Source organism: Alosa sapidissima, chromosome 19 (assembly GCF_018492685.1).
Source record: "Alosa sapidissima isolate fAloSap1 chromosome 19, fAloSap1.pri, whole genome shotgun sequence".
Lineage (NCBI taxonomy): Eukaryota > Metazoa > Chordata > Actinopteri > Clupeiformes > Clupeidae > Alosa > Alosa sapidissima.
In genome coordinates, this window is record NC_055975.1 from 4631238 (window position 1) to 4654649 (window position 23412).

The 23412-nt window shown below is 45.2% G+C and overlaps 1 protein-coding gene across 13 annotated transcripts in view; it reads left to right on the forward strand.

The window, feature by feature from the left end:
• The window catches only part of myt1lb (myelin transcription factor 1-like, b), a 91672-nt gene that overhangs the window by 51908 nt on the left and 16352 nt on the right, over positions 1 to 23412 (forward strand). For all 13 annotated transcript variants that reach the window (XM_042073048.1, XM_042073047.1, XM_042073051.1 and 10 more), the window contains 7 exons: positions 672 to 1099; positions 3544 to 4725; positions 12627 to 12761; positions 15537 to 15627; positions 17013 to 17120; positions 17482 to 17690; positions 19032 to 19330. In XM_042073048.1, the coding sequence (XP_041928982.1) occupies positions 672 to 1099; positions 3544 to 4725; positions 12627 to 12761; positions 15537 to 15627; positions 17013 to 17120; positions 17482 to 17690; positions 19032 to 19330 (2452 nt within the window). The remainder of the gene's footprint in view (positions 1 to 671; positions 1100 to 3543; positions 4726 to 12626; positions 12762 to 15536; positions 15628 to 17012; positions 17121 to 17481; positions 17691 to 19031; positions 19331 to 23412) is intronic.

Here is a 23412-nt window from a genome sequence, read left to right on the forward strand (position 1 = left end):
TGACACAGAAACCCAAAATCATGCACAGTGCTACTGCTGATTAAATGGAATAATCTTCAATTTTTGTTATTTTGTGTCCTGTTCCTATTTGAGTTATTTCTGGAGTTATTGATTTTGTTTCTGCATCCTTTCATTCGCCTTCCTGGTCCTATCAATTTGAAGAAACCATACCTTGCAAACATTAAAATAAAAAGGAAATCAACTGTGTCTAGTTTCCTGCTGATCAAAATGGCCTCCTGCAGGTTTTTGTAATCACTGCCTCCCAACTCAACAGTGCATTATTATATTTCTAAAGTGTCAGATAGATTTTGCCATTTCTGAAACAAAAACTTAAATGACTGCAATAAGGGGAATAATTCCCATGAATAATAATTTGATATCTGTTGGTCTACTACCAAACAAAGCTTTTGCTCAAATTTAATAGTGATTATAAAAACAAAATCCCTACCAAAGATGGACTTGAATGACATCTGGACCACAATGTTGTGTCCTTTTCGAACAGAAAAACAGCCGTTGCCATTTAGAGGCCTAAACTGCATGCTCGGTAGCGCGTGACCAGGGCTCTGGCAGCCGACAAGTGAAGACACGGTGGTTAACTGCTCTCCCTCTTATCTCCCCCCCAACCCCCCCAACCCCCCCCCCCCCCCCCACTACCCACCCCCCTCCTGCAGTGTGTACGGCTGCCCGCTGGCCAAGAAGAGGAAATCGCATGACAGGCAGCCTCAGGAGCCTGCCCCCAAGAGGAAGGCCTTCCTGGCGCACTTAGACAACTCCTCCATGGAGGAGTGCTACGAGACCGACGGCACCGAGGACATGGAGGAGCGAGTGGAGGACGAGGAGGAGGAGGAGGACGATGATGAGGAAGAGGAGGAGGAGGAAGAAGAAGAGGAGGAGGTCTACTCGGAGGACAATGAGGAGCACGTGGAGCAGGAGGATGGCGAAGTGGAGAGAGGAGAGGAAGAGGAGGAAGGAGAGGAGGAAGAGGAGGTGGAGCAGGAGGAGGAGTGCATAGAAGAAGAGGAGGGTGAGGAGGGAGAGGAAGAGGAAGAGGAAGATGATGAGGATGATGATGAATATGAGCAGAATAGCCAAGAATCAGGTGAGTGTTATGCATTGCTAAATGATCACAGTCATCCCGGGGCCAGAATTACAGTTCGCTTTGGCAAGAAACACCATCACATCTAGGACCTCTAAATGGCTGATTACCATATAAGCATAATTTGTATAAACATCTGAAAAGGCAGAGACTGAGAAGTTGTTAGTGTTCTTAGAAAAACAGTAAAATAAGCAGCCTCAGGTGGATGAGAGTATTTCTAAATGATAGGATTTCTTGACTATTTCTCTATCCATAATACATGACAAGCAAGGTGCTTTACGGCAATTAGAATTCAACATCTTGTTCCCTTCTCAGTCTGTGAGCAGTGTGTACCTAAGTCAATACCAAATTGAATTTGAGATGGTAAACATTATGGTAAGAGTGAGACGATTTGGCAAGCTAGACTCCTTTTTTGGAAGGTCACTGTAATTTGAGGTGCAACTGGAAAGTAAGCCACGACCTTCAACACCCTCTCAGTAACAGGCTAAAAACAACCCTGCCTCACACGTATTCTCTCTCACATACGCACTCACACAGCATCTCGTGAAGATGACAGTTTTAACGCCCCTGGGTTTTGGTGTAAACTCCACATCCTGATAAAGACACCATGTGCCTATATGGTCTACTTCCCTCATGCACTTCACTTATACATTCTCCTTCTGTTTTTGTGTGAATAAAGTTAATGCGAGGTGCTAAACAGTCAAAGCAGTGCGCACAATCCAGCTTCAAGAAAAGATCAAAATGTTGGTGTTTGTTTCATTCTACCTGGTGTCCACTCAAGAGTTGTCTGTCTCTGACTCGTTATCTGTCTTAGATGAAAGAGGTAGACAGATGAAAACATGACAGGGTTTTTTTTCTGTCCGTCCGTGGCGCGTCTCCTGATTTTTTTTATGCAAAGAACCAGATTTGGCAGAGCCCAGCTTCACGCCAGCCTCTAGCCCAATCTGACTTGACATTGCCTTCTGATCCAGTCGGAGCTGGCATCTCGCAAGGAGGCATTTTAACCTTTTAAGTGTGGAGAAGAGTCAGCTTGCTATGCCATGCTGCTGAAAAAAGGACTTCTTAAAATGAACATGTCTGACCACATTTTTCATGTAAACATATCAGGAAATTATTTATAACAACGTTAAACTATGTTGTTCGTTGTCAAAAAGCTATGCTTTGCATTCATTCTAGTATATTTTCAGCTCACTGTAAATGACACTGCCATCTAAAGGCAATTTGACAAAACAAAAAAAACATTTGTGAATTGACAGTCATTATATCATGTTATATGACTGGAAGTTCATATGAATGGAAATGGGGGCATTGTTAGTTTCACTACGTACAGTAAATGTAGTATCATAGTATGGTCCATTTTGCCAGCTGAGAGTTACAACCTTGAACTGCTTTGCTAGGTGACTATCCTCTGCCATACAGTCTTTGTGGGTTTCTGCTGTTGAAACCGCTTTTTTGTGTTACATTTTGAATCATTTGGAGCTATAGAGCCGTAACCACCAATTCTCTGTCAAAATATAGGCATGGATATTTGTCACAACCAATATCCCTACTTCTTATTCCATTTTTTAGACGCTCTGATGTTTTTACCCTTTAAAAGGGTCCCTCTCAAAAAATTGTGGCATACCTTTTGAAGCGCAGAATAAATTGATATGCAGTCCTGCCAGAAATCAAAGTCATTCTTGTTATTCTAAGGCATCCAGAGGAATACAGTCCTGATGTGAGAGCTGTGCTGTTGACAGTTTGGGGTGAGAATGTCAGCTGAGTAGATTATTCAAACCCACAAAAGGCATGGTTAAAATGACAGAGAAGGGAGTTCAATGACCTACTGATACCTGTCTGGCTCAATTACTGACATGAAGTCCAAAGATTTGTGAGACAAGTATTTTATTTACTGAAACAGCCTTTTTTCTGAATCTTGTGTGGTTTTTACTTCATCTGCAAGCATAGAGGCAGGCCAACATTTCTAACAATATCTGGCACAAGCATGTTGATGAAAGACACACGGTGCAGTTCCTTAATTTTCAAATATATGATTCATATGTCATTTTCTCTGTTAGGTTCCTGAAGAGAACATTCCTGGTAATGATAGAATTGCACATTACAGACATTGACAGATACCGTGCAATAGTACAATATTTACAAATTTGGAATACATTTACATATAAAATACATTTACATATATAAAAAGAGAATGTTGAACAATGAGAACACAAGCCTTGACAGACATTACATGGATGATTGATTTTTACTGGAAAGACAGGTATTGAATGATATTACACAAGTACATCACTGAGACATGCCTCTTATGTGATTTTGTTACATATACAAGACTGAAACCCATTTAACCAACAGTAGAAAAGTGAAGTGAAATTTGATTTTGTGCATTTTCTGTGTATATGTGCATGCTTTTTTCTCCTTTTCCATGGTTTTCCTTTCCTTTCTTACAGAGGAGGATCATTTGAACAACGGCTACGCCAAATCTGGCCCAGCGGGGGAGAAGGACGACAACAATAACGATGAGTATGAGAACTATGACGAGCTGGTGGCCAAGTCGCTGTTGAACCTGGGCAAGATAGCAGAGGACGCTGCCAACCGGGCGATGACTGAGTCTGAGATGAACAGCAACTCGTCCAACAGTGCTGAGGAGGAGGAGGATGATGAGGAAGACGAGGAGGAGGAAGATGATGAAGAGGAGGAGGAGGAAGATGATGAGAACGAAGGAGGCTCCAGGAAAGGTGAGCTGAGTCTGGATGTGGACAGTGATGTGGTGCGGGAGACAGTGGACTCTCTCAAGCTGCTGGCGCAAGGACATGGGGCAGTGCTGTCCAACAACCTGGACGAGGGGGCCTTCGACGAAGACAGGGGTCTAGAGAATGGAGATGGCTGCATTGGAGCGAACAGCACCAATGGGCAGGCCGGAGGCTGCGGTCGCGGGGGTTTCGGCGGTGGTGCGCACGGGGGCGGCCAGTGCAAGCCGACTAGCAACGGGCAGCCGGTGGAGGAGAGCGACGAGGACGTGTGTCTGAGCAGCCTGGAGTGCCTGCGCAACCAGTGCTTCGACCTGGCCCGCAAGCTCAGCGAGACGCAGTCGACTGACCGCTCGTCCACGCTGGCGCAGCAGACGCTGCAGACCCTGCAGCACCAGCAGCAGCAGCAGCACCACCTGGACAGCCAGTCGCACCACGGCTTCGGCGACTGCCAGCAGCAGCAGCAGCCCAGCCCCGAGGAGCGCCGCGCCCTGGAGCGCAACTACTCGGACATGGTCAACCTGATGAAGCTGGAGGAGCAGCTGAGCCCGCACTCCAAGGCCTTCGCCAGCTGCGCGCGCGAGCGCCACGACGCCTACTTCGACCGTGACGAGGACACCACGTCCATCACGTCCGACCGCTCCGAGGAGGTCTTTGACATGACCAAGGGCAACCTGTCGCTGCTCGAGAAGGCCATCGCGCTCGAGTCCGAGCGAGCCAAGGCCATGCGCGACAAGATGGCCCTGGACTCGGCGCGACGAGGCGGCATGCGGATGCACGACGACCACCACGGTCATCGCCACGGCCACGGCCACAGCTACGGAGAGGATCGCAAGCCGCGGATGCATCACGATGGCATGAAGAAACCTTACTACCCAAAAGGTAAGGCACTGGTTTTAACACCAACAGTTGCATTCAAAAACCGACGTGTGCAGTTCCCAAGCGCCAGCAAGTGACACCATGAGTTTCCCAGCCTGCCTCTTTGAATAAGTGATTTGCACTGTGCAGGCACTTTGCAAGGCCTCTGTAATAACAGCATACCTTCACTTGGAAAGATAACTGCACTGTGATTGCACTGTGCACTGTGGTGACCTTTAAGTGATGCTAATACCGGTGTAAAGGTGATTGGTGTGTATAGAATGTCTACAGTAAATGATTATACTGTATGCAGCTGTAACCTCTGCCCATGCATCCGCTGTGTGGACCGAATGCTCTCAGTAACAACGTAGGGTGAGGGCAGCTTAGCTTCCAATTCATCCCATTTTCCCTCCTCAAGGCCGTGGACTCATATGCTCAACAGGGGACCTCACCGTGACCCCCAGGACAGGATTTTTTTTTTTCGCTATTCAACCAATTTCAAATGTTCGCATCTCCATGGCCCAGGCAGTGACTGCAGCTTATGTTGTTCAAATAGGACAGCATAGCAACATCAGAGGCTCGGGTTGTCAAGCATAAGTAATGGCAATCTGCACGGCCAGTTAGGACAGCAAATCCCATCCTTGGGTTGCAGTCTGTGATCAAGCTGCCTATTTTTAAACCCCCCAAGAAAGGAGGTGGAGGGGGGGGGGGGGCTGCTACAAAATACAGCTCTGCCCTTCTGCTGGAGCTGAAGCATACAGATGTGCCCCGGGCGTGTTTCATTAGAGAAATCCCCTCACTGCCACTGGGGGTGTGAGAGCTGCTGAATTGCTGTAGTCGACGACTGATTTTTAGCCAACCCCTTATTCGGTCATTACGGTTTCATTTGTACCATTCTGTTTCATGTAGCAGAGGCGGCATGGCTGCTGGGACTGTGTGCTGCAAATTCTGTTTGCTGGCGCTCAGTTATCCAATCTCATCAAATGACATTTCCAGCGGTGAAGATCTTCCTTAAGAGCCATTCCCCTCACCAGATATACCCTAAAATACTCTGCATTATAGCGGAGGAGAGACGGCAATCGTGGTGAGATAGCACAGACACACACACGCACACAGACATGAAAACATGGATGGAGAGAGAGGAAACCTGCACTACCACAGCCCATCTCGTCAGTGCGCCGGGCCAGCCATATCTCTCTAATGTCTGAATAATGAGAGATGCATGGCCGTTGTGTCACGATAACATCTTCCCCCCGCCAGAGATAGCGGCAGACGCTTGTTGACCAGGGGGCATTATGATTTATAAAAGTACAGTGGGGTGACAGTTATGGAGGAAGGCCCTCTTTACAGCAAAGTGCGAGGAGGAGATGGAAATTGAACAGTATCAGCGTGACCGATAACGAACGGCAGCGCCACAGACTTGGCCATTAATTATCCCCAGACGCTATGGTAATGGGGGCCATTTGCTATGCAAAGCGTGGCCCTGTCCTGAGCCCCAATCGATAGCCGCCGCCCACTAATACGTATTCCTCTGCAGCTGCTCGCTCGGCCCTTTCTCTCTCTCTCTTCCTTTACGTTCACTCTATCCATCTCTCTCTCTCTCTCTCTCTCTCTCTCTCTCTCTCTTTCTGTGTCTCTTACTGTGAGGCCGTAATGTTTCAGTAATGGAGTTGGCGCCAGTAGTAGGTGTGTGCTGTGGGCCTTGTGGTGGAGGATAAGGAGAGGATTGATTGCTTGTATGTATGTGTGAGCTTGTTGTGTATTTTGTATGTGTGTGTGTGTGTGTGTGTGTATGTGCATGCATGTGTGTGAGTCATGTGTGTGTATTATTTATGATTTGTGCATTAATTACTCTGTGTGTGTGTGTGTGTGTGTGTGTGTGTGTGCGTGTGTGTATGCGCGCTCATGTGTGTCTGTGATGCCAACACAACAATGGCATCAGAGAGGGGTGGATTACACAAGCGCTAACTGGGGTATTTCCGTGCGCCAGCATCAGCCAGGCACGGACGCCGATTCTCATGTGTTACAGTCACTGTCGGTAATTTCAAAAAATGATTGCGCCGTGCGTGGCCATGTGCTTGTGCACTTGGAAATGGCTCTGAATAAACTGAGCGCATTACACCCGGACGTCTGATCATCCGAGTGGAATTGAAAAGTAAAAGCTCGTAACTGGATATTTTTCATGATTTGTCTTTTTGCTTTAGCGCCCTACTCATTTACAAACATGCTCAGCAATACAAGCGCACACTCTCACACACAGAGTACACACATACACAGTCACACACTCATACGCACATACAGGACACACTGACACACACACACATACAGGTATTATACACACACAGGCAGTCATACACAAATGCCATAGACTTAGATAAATAGATAGCATGACAGCACGACAGCAACATGATCATGATGAATGATCACATAGCACAATAAATTGTCGCGATAAATACTACCAACCACAACATTAGCATTAGCAGAAGAATCACTACTATAAATAACATACATGGCAGTAACATCAGTACTGTAAAAAACCCAGAGAATCCCAAAAGTAGGAGTAAACTCCTTAACCATTTTTAAAGACTAGGCTTAAATCGATTCACGTTTCCTATTATTTTCAAGTCCCTAGGCAAACTATTCCAATGACAGCTGTTGAACTACAGAAGTAATAACTCCTTAGGTCCGGAATCTAACCGGTACAAAATCCGTAGAACTACCTCTAGTGGAGTATGAATGAGTATCCCTAACCTGGTTAAATTAGTCCCTAAGATAACACAAAAGGGCTTAGGGCGCTCAGGAGACTTCAGATAATTACTTGCTCAGGTGCTCTTCTGCGACGGGTGAAGTGAGAATCTAAAGAAAAAAGAGTTTGCAGAGGCACTCTGAGGTTGAAAAAGTATAAAAAGCCTTTAATTCATCATGGCAAGAACTGGTTAAAAGCACATGGGCCTACGATAGTTTGGAACATCACCGTACACAATCCTATGCACCAGGTAGTTTTTTCTGCTTCACTCTTTCATTCACCTTGAGCCACCCCAGATTTTCATAGTGTAAGGACTCAAGGTTTGAACCAGTTGGGAGCCCAAACAAAAAGTCTGACTAGCTTGTTTTGTGATGTTTGCGGTTTGTTCTTTAGGTCTTTGAGGCACTGCTAAACCAGGAACTACAAGCGTAGTCAATGGGCACTGTATTAGAGCACCTGATAGTGTTGTCATGGCTCATTGATCAACAAGCTTTGAAATCCTGGCATGAAGTGTAATTCTGTTGATTTTAAAAGTATCAAATGTAGTTTAAGGTGTTTTGTGGTACTGGTCTCCCCCTGCAGTTTGCTAGTATGTACAGTATTTCACCACTCTTGGCTAGCACCTCCTGGATACAATTTTTTTATAAACCGGCATAGATAATTTCCAAAGGTAATGTTACATGATACAAATAGTAAGCTATTGCACAATTGCCGTAAAGCAATTTGATTCTCCAGGACATTGGAAATCAAGTTGCAAGGCTAGTTCTCTGTAGCCGGCTACTCTAGGGCTGCAGAGGGTGTGCAACTCTCCCTAGTACAAGTTTACCATCAAAATTACTTCAAAGCTCTTATATTAAGGTAAAAGAAACTTGCATAAGATGCCTTTAACCAAAACATTCTGTGCCATACGATCTCCAGACAGGTTATTGTCAAGCACACAGGTATTTCACAGATTCCTTTACTGTAATCACAGTATCTCCTACAACAAGTTGTAATCCAGGTGATTTCCTTGGTCCCAAAAGAGATTGACTCTGTTTTCCCTAAATGTAGAGATAACTTGTTGTCCCATAACCAATTTGTCACTCTCTGGAGTTCATTGCTCAATGTTTGTTGGACCACACTTATATCTTTGTGGGGAATCAAGCAGAGCAGAATCTTCAGCATACAGGAAGAGATCACATACAAGGACAAAAAACGGACCCAGCACTGACCCTTGTGGGACACCACAGTACTTTTTTGGTTTGGACAGCACTCCATTTAAATAATCTATCTGCTGTCTGTCTTAAAGATAAGAACTGGCCCACTTTAAAGCTAAATCACTGAAGCCCAAAGCTTTGAGTTTCATTGTCAAGATACCATAGTCCAGTATTCCCATGCCACAAACCTTTCCCTCACCCAGCTCTCTTCTGATGTAATCTGTGAGAAACAGTAAGCAAGTATCAGTATATGGGATCTCCTGAAGCTTGACTGTAATTCATACATCAGATCATGTGAAAAGATACATGTATCAGTAGAATCTTGTTTATGCGAAAGGGACAGAAAGGTGGCCATCAAGCAAAAACTAGTGATACAGGAAGATGAGGCAAAGCGCAGGATTGGGAACTCCTGGTGGATGTCGGACGGCAACTGCAAATTCTACAGTGTATTGCTGTGACTGTTTTGAGACCAGACATGGTGTTGTATTCAGAGTGTGAGTACAATGTCTCTAGTACTATTCCCTTTGCAGATGTAAGAGAAAGCCATCAAAAGGAAGAAGTTAAAAACTAAGCAGATCTGGTGGTAGAAGTAAGAGAATGTGGCTGGTAAGCACACATAAGTCCAGTGGAAATAGGTGTTGGAGGTTTTGTAGCAAAGTCAGCCACAACACTGCTGCTGGATTGTGGTTTCCGAGAACGGTCACTGAAAGGAGCTTTAAAACAGCTATCTGAGACTGCTGAAAAGCCAATGGATATGGTTGAGGCGCTCACAGACTACTTGAAGTCATGTCATAACGAGAGTTGATGTGTGAAATCGCTGTGTTTTTAGAGTGATAGTTATTGATGCCCACATCAAGGTGTTTTGGCTGATTATACCACGGACCATTGTTACCATTTGTTGATAGAGAACACATCATCAGAGTGGATAGGGAGCTTCTGGAGCTGTCATGGGCCTAATCCAGCGAAACACCGAAGGAGGGTGCCCACTTGAAAACCCCAGTTAAATGCTCTTGAAGGCTGTTCTGGTGGTGGTGATATTTGTTCCTGCTTTGGTTCTTTTCTTTTTGGAGGGCGATTAGGCTGCTAGCTTGGCTTAGAGCCCGCATCAATGGGGTATAAGCACTTTCTAGTGAAGCCTACGTGTTGCGCACAGAGGCTGACTTTTGTGTGTGTTTGCAACTTTGGTTCATATTTGTTATTGTTGTGTCCCACATCACATTATAAATAAGCTGCTAGCTTTGCCTAGAGCCCAACGGGGCATTAGCACTTGCTAGCGAAGTTTAGTTGTTGCGCACAAAGGCTGTTGGTGATTTTCTGTTTGCTGCTTTGGTTCATTGTTGTTGCTATTGTTGTTGTAGTAGTAGGCCTATCCCATGTCATGCTGTGTAATTTTAAGGCTCAGCTGTTGATTGGCCACTGTGGTAAATCACAGGAAACGTAACACCTCTCCTGTGTATATTTTATTTTATTTTATTTTTTATTTTTTTCATTTTTTCAATGACTTAAATGCACATTAAACCAGTTTGTTACCTTTTTTGAACAGTGGAATTGCTCTAGCTAGTTTCAGCTCACAGGGGAACTTTCCACAATATGGGCCACACATGGCGAGATAATTTCAGCCCTGTGCTTCAAAAACCTAGCTTGGTATGTTATCTACACTGGTTGCCTTGGATAGATCAAGTTCTTTGAGTTTCTTTAACACCACAACCTCACACACTTTCCTAAAAGAAAATGCAATACCTTTAACCGCCTTTGGATAGAACTGTTGAACATGTGTCTCTCCAAAGAACCCTGTGGCAGTTGGCAACTTATCAACCAGAGTTTTGGCAATGGATGTGAAATAGGTGTTCAAACCATCAACCCCCTCTGCTTTGTCTTTTCGCCACCAATATCTAAGCTGAGGTTGACTGATTTGGTCTATGGTTTATTGCTGTACCCAAATTGTACCCTATTGTCTTTCAGAGATCTTGTGGGTTATTCTTGTTTTCTGATCTTCTCACTAAAATATCCCTTTTTGCACCCTTTGTCATCCTGTTTCCTTTATTTCTGTATTGTATTTGGAGAAAGCCTGATCTGTCCTTCTTAAAAGTCGTCTTAAAAGCAGCAAACTGTGCATTTCTAAACTTTATAACCTTTAAAATAACATAACTTAACCAAGGTTGTGTTCTTTGTTTAATTCTAACTGTATTGGTGCTAATGTGCCAACAACATGAATGAACATAGTTTTAAAAGAATCCCATGTGTTGACCACATCATTACGGTGTATGACCTGTGACCAGTCCTTTTGCTAAGGGAGTCAATGAAAGCTTCCTTACAGTAGTTTTTCAATGCTCTCATTTTAACGGTACTGTGACAAGCAAAAAGAGATTTATCTTATTTCCTTGTACAAAATATACCAAAATGGACACTAAGGCCATATCCAAAAACCCACATCCCTAATTTATCTGACACAAAAGATTAAGTCTGTAATAGTTTGAGAAGAATAACCTACTCTGAATACAAATATCCTGAGTATCGTATAAAACACCACATACATAGGTAAACACTTGCATAAATGCTGTGTATTCACATGCATATATACTGATCACACATACATTATTGTCCCCAGAGCTCACTGGCTGTCTCTCATTCACTTTCACCTTCAGAGGTTGGCATTCGACTTTCCAATTAAGTCTGTGGATCCCCTCCCACTCCCCCTCTAGCGTTCTCTCTTTCTCTTTGACTCTGGGCATATTGGGATACCAGGCTCAAGGATGCCAGGTACCAAGTTACACCACCGTTAAAATTTTAATCAGTGGTCTCCATGGCACAGCGTATCTGAGAACCCCTTTCTCTCTTCCTCTTTCAACCTTGCTCTCTTTCACTGTCTTTCTTTCTCTCCCTCCATCATTCCTTCCACTTCTTTCTCTTTGCATCTCTCTCTCTCCCCCTCTCTTGCTCGTTTTATCACTGCATCTCCTTCACCTCTCTCTCTTTTCTTATTGTCATCAGCCGATGAGCCTCAGAGCGGCCTGCCTGTCATTTTGGCCTTTTATGAGTGGCCGTGCCCAGTTTTCCGCTCCTCTCCTTGGCTGCTAAATCAATAGTGTGTCGCGCACAGAGGAATTCTGATCAGGCGGTGAAGGGTCTGCCTCATGGCTCAGTGATGAAGGTGATGATTTTTAAAAGTGCAGCGGATTTGCACTTGTAAAGGAGGACGACCTGGTCACATGCGTGATGCACATATGAATGGATGTCGCCTGCCTTCTGAAAGTCCATTCATTTGTACTCACAGGGAGAGAGCCGTACTGGCTAAACTGTGGAGAGATCGGTACCAAGTATGAGCATTTTTGGAGGATGAGTTTTTGGAAGTGCAAGCATGTCCAGAGATCTTTGTATAATCATGTTCAGCTAGAAACTAGTCACAGTGCTGAGGAATGCAAGCCCGATATGTCTGCATCAGATGTGTGTATGTTAATCATCATGCTATATGTATGTAAATAAGGCAGTTTGGTTTTGTATGGTCCATTGGGAAAATATACTGTAAGTCATACCTTTGGGCAACTGTGATTCTATATACCATTCTATGGAACTATATTACTATATGGAACATTTTTGCTGCACCTTAGGGCAACTTAGATTAGATGTGATTATGGGTTATATTTTGCGTGTTTTGTTGTTAAATATATACTTAAATGTCTTCATGTATACAGTAAGAGTTTGGTAAAAAAAAACTACTAATCTAAAATATCCACAGTTCCACACCATACATATTTTATTGAGTGTATATGTTTGGGGGTGGTGTTGAATCTATAATATAGAATGAATATTTTCATTTTTTTGTATTTCACCACCTCTGACCCTTGGCTAGAAATACACATTACCGCCAAGATTCCCACCATTAGTTGCCATGGTAATGACTGGTTCATTTTCTCTTGCTCTTTCTTCCCCTGTGTTTGTGTGTCTGTGTGTGTGTGTGTGTGTGCGTGCACGTTGGCACTCAGATTCTTCTCGCTCAGACAAGAAGGAGAGCCGGTGCCCGACGCCTGGGTGCGATGGGACGGGTCATGTGACTGGTCTTTACCCCCATCACCGAAGCCTGTCGGGGTGTCCTCACAAAGACAGGGTGCCACCAGAAAGTGAGTACTCCAACCCTGCAGGTGTCTCTGCTGTGGCATGACGTAGGAGAGTCCACTAACTGTCCACAGTGCTCCTCGTGACAGTATTGCATGCTGCATGGCAACGTGCTCTTGTACTTGGATCCTTTTGGATCCTGCAGTCACTCAGCGTGGTGGTTTTGATCAGCTGTTTTGCATGCCCTGATGTGAGTGCATGGTTTGTGTGTTAATGAGGGCCATAATAAAAAATAAAATGGTAGAGGTTCTATGATTGGAGGTCCATAGTTGTTCAGAGGGAACATGTTGAAATGGCTGCTAGGAGATTCTGATGAAAACTTTTTTTCCTTTCATTTAATTGGATTGTGGCTGACATCTACAGTAACAGGTCCTCTACTCTGTCTCTAATAAAAACAGAGATTATTGTACAAATTACTCTTATTATGTGCATCCACTGCTTGGTGGTTGTGTTTGGCTTTGTTGCATGACCAGTTGTGTGCATGTTCTTTGTCTTTCTGAACCAGCTGCTCAGCTCAGACAGGAATAGCAGTGAGGCATCCAACCAGCAACCAGTGAGCTCATAATGTGAGAACAGGCACGCTTTCTCACATTTCTTCAGGCTGAGCTGCTTTGTGAGACCCATGAAATCAGTTGTCAAAGTTTGAATGTGTTTGCTATTTACCAAGATTGAGGAGACCTCCGACACAATATGCGTTCGCTCATTCTCCGCATTTTATTTGCCCAATTAAATTTCCCTTGAATAAATCCAAATTATAGATGGTTTGTGTGTTGTAGCTGCCACTGAGGCCATAAACATTAGTTTTTTACACTAAGGGGTGTGCAGTTTGCCACAGCGCACAACCCTCCTCCGTCATTCAGTCTCATTCACCTTGTGTAAATCTCCCAATAAACCGAATTTTACACGTTTCATTACCCCAAAGAAAGAATCCGTCGTTATGGTCCTAAATGACCCAGACTGCAATCAAAGGAAGTGACTGTTTAAATGACAGCCTAGGAATTAGTTAGCATAAAAGATTTTCTTGTAAAGTGCCCAGATGTCAGAAGGGCCATGGTGAAATTGGCGAGGCCACTGAACTGCTGCGTGTTTGGACACTCGTGGGTGTTAAGATGGAGGGTAAACTTTAACCTTGGACCATATGGCCAACACTGAAATAGAGATAAAATGTTGCACACAGAACGTATTTCAAATTTTCTTTTTTTTTTTTCTTCAAAGGAAACACTTCAATGTATTGCTTCTTTAATCTTTCTTTTCACACATTATCATGAAGTTTATCCGTGTTCTACCAAATATTAAACAACGCATTTAAACATTCTTTAAGAATTAATTTACTATGATTTCATGATTAGAAGTGTGCCTTACCCAAGCAGAATCAATCCTTTAGATGCATTGAGAGCTCACTGATGTGCACATGTACATGCACACACACACACACACATAAAGCAGCAGCTCCCCAGTCCTTTGCCCTTCTGGATCACTGTGGCAGCTCTGTTGCCACTGAAAGGTGACCTGTTGAGGGTGGCTGGGATATCGACAGGTCTCTGCTTAAAAATGCATTATCTGCAATGGAGCAGCTCCCGACCAAGTTTCCTCCTGTCGATTTGTGGTCAATAGCCTGGCCAGAAAGGACCCCGTCAGAGGCACAGGCGTATTTGCACACAATGGGCTGCCTGCAGAGGTGACCCGCTGTAGAGACCTCCCTTACGTCGACACACATGGGGGGACGAGGTGTTATTTACACCACAGCGTTCGTTTTTTAGTATCCAATTTTTTTAAGGACACTCTCTGGCAAATTAGTTTTAAATGAGCTATTCTGCTCATTCCACACACCTATCTGCTGAATGGATACACATCAAATTATGTTCCTCTTTTTGTGTAATCAAAACGATTTGCATTCGAAGGAGAGAGACACAAAAACCTGAAAGCTTAAAATGAAGTTTCCTAATGAAATTCATTATTACTGCCATTAAACAGTGCTCATCTGTGTGTGAGAGGCACAACATGTTCTTCTTTTCCTGCTTCCTTGCAATCACCGTGCAACATCTGCTGTGTTTGGTTGAAATGCGCACGGACTGCTTGTTGAGGTAGCCCATCTCGTCCAATTAGAAGTATGTGTTGTAATTAATGTGTCGGTGAGCTGAGAGATGTGGGTTAGGGTTTAAGGAGGTGATAATGATGAAGCCAACAAGTGGAGTGTGCTCGCCAAGGCTCTGCTACCCACACTCCTTTGCACCTCACACATGTGTCCTCCCGCACTTCCGGAGATCATTAACCTAATTGGTGCCCATGTGGATTTAAGACAAGGGTAGATTGTTGCTATGGTAAAAAGGTATGGAAGGCCAGGGCCTATTATCGTCCAGTGGACAGGGAGACTACCTGCCTGTCATCCATGATCCATTGGATTTTTCTTGCTGATGGAGGCTGCATTGTGTTTGTTGTGTCCATATTTGAAATATGGTGCTTGTGTCAACTATAAAATAGTTTTACTGTGTATATTTAACCTGTGCAGACTGTTTGCTCAGACTGGTGAAGGGCAAGGAAAAGATGAATGTTAGGAGGGAGAGAATAAGTAGGGTGAAGGTGCAGATGAGACGACGCAGTGGCTCCTTGGTGGCCTGTCATTGTGGTGAATGTGTTTAGTCTTCCCTCTGTCTGCATTTTGCATGCGCTGAGCTTCCTCTTGCTCCTTTGTCTGCTCTCACTGTTCAGATTAAATAAAATGACTAATATCCAGGCGTCTAACCAGTTATTTTCCACTCCCTTTCTTGTCTGCTGCCAAGTTCTTGCAATGTATGAAAATGTTCTTAAGTGTCCTACACCCGGCTGCACAGGACGCGGCCATGTCAATAGCAACAGGAACTCCCACAGAAGGTGAGTGGCCCACGGCAGGGAAGCCAATATCTGATTTGGTTGAATAGTACCATTTGTAGGTTTTATTTTCAACATTTTCTATGTGAATAACCAGCAAAAAATATCCATTGTGAACCAAGTAAAAATTCCCTCCTTTTTAAATGTAGATTGAATCTGAGGTTTGTAGAACTGTAGGCTATTTCTTCAAACATCCATTTAGATAAATGTTTCAGCTAATCACCTAATAGCTAATCGAAAATGTATTAAAAAGTACTTCACCAAGTTAGCATTCTCTTTACATGATATGATCTGGCATGAGACATATTGGTCAGCCTGTATGTGTCAGTGTCCAGTGCGAAGGTGAAGTGTGGCGTCTGCACCTTTTGTCTAGTATTGAGGTGTCGCCCGGTGCGTATAGTCTCCAAAAAACGTAATACTCAAGTGAAGAAAGGGGAGATCGCACACAGGGGCTGAGTAGTTCCAAAAGTGTATTTTAAAAAGCTGAAAAAACAATGTACAGGCCACATAAACAAGGGGTAAACGTTTCGGGTCTAGCCCTTCATCAGTGTTCCTTGTACGTCTATACATTGTTTTTTTGGCTTTTTAAAATACACTTTTGGAACTACTCAGCCCCTGTGTGTGATCTCCCCTTTCTTCACTTCAGTGTCCAGTGCAACTCAGCACCATTTGACTGCCCTTATAATTCCTTTGTCTCTGTCACTGAGCTGCACATCACTGGCTTTATGGAATTGAAATGCAGTTTCGGTCATTCACCTTGTGCAGCAGACACTTGCTCCGAGGTGGTGGCAGAGGACAAGGTGTTACCCACCCCAGCTGTTGTGAGAAGCAGGTCTTAGCAGCAGCCATTTGCACCTCCATGACAGCCAGTAGGGGGACATTGTGCTTTAGACCCGGGAGGTGCGGAATGCTCTCCCCAAAGACCCCCTCCACACACACACACACACACACCAGAATTATGCATGACTGGCGTGAAGTCTTCCTGCTTCTCACACACGCAGGCGCTCACACTCACATTCACACACACACACACACACGCTCACACGTGTGGGCTCACACCTCACGCTCACTCCACCTGTGCTTGCCACCGGCATCTCTCCTCCCCCCGTGGGACTTGAGCAGTCATTACAGTTGCCGAAAGTACTATTTAAAAGAGAAAGAAAAGCGTAGACATGGCTCCTCGGTCTGATTCAATTGACTGGCACACTCATCGTCAGGCAGAGGTACAATTACAGGTACATGCCAGGTGCTTTTTTTCCCCGTTCTCCTCTTTGAGTTTGTGTGGTATGATATGTCAGGTTGGATTAGTGAGGGGAAGGAGAGGCTCGAGCCTGTGCAGGGAGAGCCGTCTCTGGCAAATGGTGCTCAGTGTTCTCAATCTGTTCCAGCCTCTCGGGGTGCCCCATTGCAGCGGCAGAGAAGCTGGCCAAAGCCCACGAGAAGCACCAGTCATGCGACGGAAGCAAGTCGAACCAAGGCTCAGATAGGGTGCTGAGGTAACTTCTGCTGCTTTCTTCATGTATTTGTTTTTTGCATGCATTCATGAGCGTATCATTTCTGAAAGGTTAAAGCTTTTTTTAGTAAAAAGCTTTAAGCTTTCAGAAAGCTTTTTTAGTAAAAAAATGAATACTGGCAAAATGTTTGCACACTGTAGTGTATGCTTTTTAAAATGATCAATCCTGTACTTGCTATCTAGTTTTTAATAGAATTCTAGTTTTAATATTTAAAACAGACCATTTCTGCCATTGTTTTTGAAATGTTTGTATTTGACAACAGTGAAATGCTCACTCTCTGAATGTAGCACTGTAACTTTCCCCTGATCTCTTGGACCTACAGCCCCCCTCATTTGTCTTCCAGGCCGATGTGCTTTGTGAAGCAGCTAGAGATCCCTCAGTATGGACACAACGTGCCCACCACCACCCCACGCTCCAACCTGGCCAAAGAGCTGGAGAAGTACTCCAAGACCAGCTTCGACTACAACAACTACGACAGCCATGGGGTGTACGGAAAAAGGGCCATCGCACCCAAGGTCCAGGGCCGAGACACGTCCCCCAAAGGATATGATGGTACGGCTCGTAGCACTATGTCTATGGTTCTGATCCACCACACAATCAAATGGTTTGTTACGGTTTTGTTAATTGATCGGCTACTTTGGACCACAATGTACACATCAAGTCTACATGAAAAATCCTGGCATTTTAGTTTGATCTCAGCAGCAACACTGCCAAGGCTATGGGCCTTAATATGAACTATGAGCTGAACTGAGCAAAATGCATTCCATTGCTGGAGATAAAAACGCTGCCATCCATTAAGGAAATGAATGTAAATGTGATGTAGCATTCTGCCAATAACACTGCAAAGGGAATAAACCATCGCCAAACACGTTGTCACCAGAAGTCATTTAGCATAAATGCCTTCCATCACATCATAAAATTGCAGCCAGAAAATCCCCCCCCCCCCTCCAAACTACAAACCACCCTTCCCACCAAAAGATTTTCTTTCAAAGCATACACTCCCATTATAGTCTAATCATATATGCATAGTGCACCTTCCCTTTGCCTCTCCGGTCTATTCATAAGTCAGAAACTAATGCATGGAAATGAAATGGTCCAGGTGCATAATGTATGGCAGAGTGGCTGAAAGTCAAGGTCTTGCCTAATTGCAGTGCTGGAGCGTCCATCCCTTACCTTTGGCTGGGGGCTCTCTGGCCCAGCTTTAATAGGTTAGAGTGTGTGAGCTGGCAGCAGTGTTCACAGCAGGACATGCCACTTTGATGCCCAGCTGGTGGCTGAGACTCATTGTCTCTTTGTGCCACACAAAGACACACAGAGAGAGAGAGAGAGAGAGAGAGAGAGAGAGAGAGAGAGAGAGAGAGAGAGAGAGAGAGAGAGAGACAGACAGACACACACACACACACACAAATACAAATATATGAATACACATGTACACACTGTCCAACCCCAAGACCACTGATCAGCATGCCTCCAAGCACTATTCTCTCTCTCAACCCCCCCACCCTGTCTCGCTCCACCAAAACATTTGAAACATTAAAAATCAATCCACTAAAGTAAGAGATAATCCTATTTGATGATGACACTAAAATAAAGATCAAATCTCATATGTGATAATGGGTCATTATGCCCGTGCATCAACACATACAGGAAATGAGTGTTGTTGAGCCCAGAAGATGGAAGATGACTGTCTTTGCTTGCTCTCTGAAGTCCATGAGTTGTAGGCTGTGTGTGTGTGTGTGTGTGTGGACAGTGAAATGTGAATTTAAGTACAGAATATCTTTCAGCTCAGCTCAATATCTTCCTTTTTCTTCTCTTTGTGTTTGTATGTGTATGCATGTGTGTGTGTGTGTGTGTGTGTGTGTGTCTGTGCGTGTGTTTGCACGACCCCCTTAGCCAAGCGCTACTGCAAGACCTCCAGTTCAGCAAGCAGCACAGCCAGCAGCTACGCGCCGAGCAGCAGCGGCAGCAGCCTGAGTTGTGGTGGAGGAGGAGGTGGAGGAGGAGGAGGAGGTGGAGGAGGAGGAGGTGGGGGCAGCAGCGCTAGCAGCACCTGCAGCAAGAGCAGCTTCGACTACACGCACGACATGGAGGCGGCGCACATGGCCGCCACCGCCATCCTCAACCTGTCCACGCGCTGCCGCGAGCTTCCCCAGAGCCTGGGCGCGGGCAAACCCCAGGAGCTCTGCCCACGGGTACGTCTCCCAGACGCCGCGCACGCCACACTCACCACACGGGGGGACAGGGGGTGAGGGGAGGTGGAGGGGAGTTTAAGGAGTAATGAAGTGAAGGGCCTGTGTGTGTGTGTGTGTGTGTGTTTGTGTGTATGTGTGTGTGTGTGTGTGTTTATGTGCGTGTGTGTGTGTGTGTGTGTGTGTGTGTTTATGTGCGTGTGTGTGTGTGTTTGTGTGTTTGTGTGTGCTGGAAGCTGACTCCAGGTCTTTCATGTCGCCTGGTGACTAGGGTGAGGTGCACAGCACTAATTTAGCCCTCTACATTTTAATTAAACTGATGTGTTTCTTTAGACTTTGCAGTCTGGCTGGGGCTGATTAGTAAATGATGAGGATCGAGGCTGGATAGGGCCTCATAATGTCAGGGAAACACACACAGGCTTTTGTTACTCTCCCCTCATTAGATCAGCACAGTCAGCGAGCAGTGGTTGGATGTGTCCTTCGGAGAAAAATACAATCTATTCAAAATGAAAGGAAAAAAAATCTGAAATGAATGACTATGATTCATGGCTGTTTGACAGGTCATGTGAGAGACAATAGTACCAGATACAGTACTTGGATTACACTTCAGCTCAGTACATCAGAGACCATGTAGCCTACTCATTTTCCCCCAGAGTTGGTATTATAGTGGTGCAGACTCTATAGCAACACAGCGTGCCATTTGTTTGTATCTATTAGGACAGGGCCTCTGCACACCACATCCAATTTGTCACTGTATTGCATGACAACCGCTTGAAAAGAGGAACTATCCCACAACTAAGGTCAGCCAGGAAGCGGAGAAAATGCTAACAGTGATAAGCAAGGGCAGTAGGGGGGTCTTTAGCCACGCTAAGCAGAAGGGCACGGCCGCATTTTATGCACACGTCTCTGTCGGGCCCCTTTTGATTTTCTGTCAGTAGATAAGATATTGAGAGGGGCATGATGGGAAGGCATGGGGGAGGCTCTCGGAGAGCATGAAATGTCATTGGGCGAGGACAAAGTTGCCACGGCGATGTGTTTCCCACTGTAAACAGGGGCTTGTTCAGCCAATGAGGGGAGGGCTGGCGAGTGGACCGGGCGCTAGCGGAGGAGTGAGGATGTTTACCGCGTGGCACCACGGGCAGGAGCGAGAGACGTGGTGGGCGAACGGAACGGAAGTGCTCGAAGCTATAGAACGGAGAGAGGGAAGAAAAGACAGAGAGGCAAAAAAGGGTTTCTTTCTTCCTTTCTTTTGCTCCATCTTCCCATATTTTATCTTTTATGATGAAGAGAATTTAGACTAGCAGCTAAATTCATCCTTGGATGCCAAAGACGGACTGACAATGGAAAGCAAAGCGTCCTTGCTGTAGCAGCAGTGGCCGAGTTGGAACGACATCGCACATTTGCGCCGTAATGCCGGCGAGGCTCTGAGCCATTCCTGCAGGCAGATCATTATCCATTAAACACCTCCAAATTCCACATTCAACCTCCTCCAGTTTTGCTTTTCTCATTCGGAAAAATGACGGCCCCACTCTGTCTTCTTTGCCATGCAGCATGTGTGCATTTATCCAGCTTTTTTTTCTCTCCCACTCTCTCTCTCACACACACAAACACACATACACACACACAAACACACACTCTCTCATTCTCTCTCTCTCTCTCTCTCTCGCACACACATACTCTCTCTTGTTCTCTGTCTTTCTTTCTCTCTCTCTTGGTTAGTTGCCACATTTGGTTGGTGTGTAATGCCATCTCCCAGTCTCTTTTCCTTTCTTTCCATTTGAATGTCAGCTGTTTTTTTGCCTGTACTCTGTATCTCTCCTCCTCTCTCCTCCTCCCTCTCTCTTTCTCTCTCTTTCTCTACATATCTGTCTATCTCTCTGACCTCTTTGGTCATTCCCTCTGAGGGTTTCCAAGGGCATCATAGGTCTGGGTCAGCTGGCCTACTTCATCGCTCCAGCACTCCACTCTGTCCATCCTCTCATCTCTCTCTCTCTCATCTCTCTCTCTCTCTCTCTCTTCTCTTTTCCTTGTTTCGCCCTCTCCCTCTAATTAAAACTGATGGATATGCCTTACACACAGGAGGTTTGTCACAGAGGCTCTTCCAACACTGAGTGCACAAAACACACACACACATACACACACGGACGCACACACATACACACATACAGTCACGCCCTCTGTTGCACAGTCTGTCATATGATATGTATGCTATTCTGACTGAACAGAGAGGCAAAACACAAAGACGTGCTGCCAATTTGGTGGCAACTGAACGTGTTTCTGAATAGCCCTGCCTCTGTAATTAGCACAACCAAATGCTTTTGGTGCATGTGAGAATTTCACATCTGCTTTTTCCTCCACATCACTGCAAATAGCTTTACAGAGACCGTATCAAATGCACACACACACACACACACACACACACACACACACACACACACACACACACACACACACACACACACACAAGCCCAAAGAGCCAGCTAGTTCTCTCTCGCCTGCTCTCTATGGCAATGTCTCTGCCTCCATTTTCTCTCATTCTCTCCCCTTGTCTGTCCCTTTCTCTCTCTCTCTCTCTCTCCTCCCCCTCCTCTTTCACACTCCGTCCATCTCTCAGCCTCTCTGTGTTCAAGCTCTCTCTCCATCCCCCTGCCGCTGCAGTGAAAGGTTGTAATTAAAGGGAGTGAGCGTGTGAGCAGGAGACGGAGAGCCGGGAGGAGTGGGGGGGTGGTGTGTGTGTGTATGCGCATGTGTGTCTGTGTGTGTCTGAGTATGTGTATGTGTATGTGTGTGTGTGTGTGTGTGTGTGCGTGTGCGAGTGTGTGTGTGTGTGTGTGTGTGTGTGTGTGTATGTGTGGGTTTGTGCGGGTTTGTGCATGTGTGTGGGTGTGTGTGTGTGTGTGTGTGGTTGCATGTGTGTGTATGTCTGTGTGTGTGCATGAATGTGTGTGTGTGTGTGTGTGTGTGTTTGTGTTTGTATGTATGTGTGCGTGCTGTGTGTGTGCATGAATGTGTGTGTGTGTGGTAGTGGTAGTGCCAGGCGGGGGTGGGTGCTGGGTGCTGGGCTGGGGGTCTGATTGAGATAGTAATGCTGTCGCTCCAGCTCCAGGGCTGGCCGTTGCTAGCTCAGCTCACCAGCTAATTGCTTTCCAGCTGCCATTGGTGAGTGCAGGCAAGCACACCTCTCCTCCAAGTGCCTGGCTGTGGCGGTGTGATTGTTTGATTGTGTGTGTGTGTGTGTGTGTGTGTGTGTGCGCATGTGTGTCTGCGCACTGACATACATGCAGATTCGAGCTTGGTAATAATGAGAGAGAGAGAGAGAAAATCAGCCTTGGGGAGCACAGCATCATGATAGCATTAGCATCATAGCATTATAGTTAAAGCAGAGGATTCCCCTTTTGCTGGAAATCGAGAAATGGTCAAAATGTCAAAATGTACACACACACACACACACACACACACACACACACGCACAAATACATGAGATAGATTCCTATATTATAGTGCCGCCTATACAATTCAATGTGCTCTTTATGCTCTTCCTAGAACGTGATCAACATGGGTGTAGTTCCCATTCTAGTCTCTATTAAACATGTGTCCTCATTTCACTATTGATAAAAGCATCTGTTAAAATCATTCTATTTCAGCGTCAATCTGATTGGGGGTAGTGTTTTAATGCAGAGTGCTAATTATTTTACCTGTCTGTGTCTGTATTTTATTTGTTCTGTGTTTTTGGCTTATTCTGAACCTACTAGTACACACACACACACACACACATACACAAACACACTCTCTGTCATTCTCTCTCTTGCTCTCACACACTCTTTCTATCTCGTTCACTCTCTCTCTCTCTCGCACACACACACACACACACACATACACACACACACACACACACAGCCACCTCCTCTTTTGTCCACATGCATCACAATCAAGATGGAGCAGTTCCTCTGCAGTGCACTGGAATGCAGAGCAGGGACTGGGGCTCAATGAACTATTTCAAATTTCATTACTGACATGAACTGGGTCTTGCTCCTGGCCTGAGCACACATAACCAACAGTACCCTAGTTCAGCCTGACACAAGCCC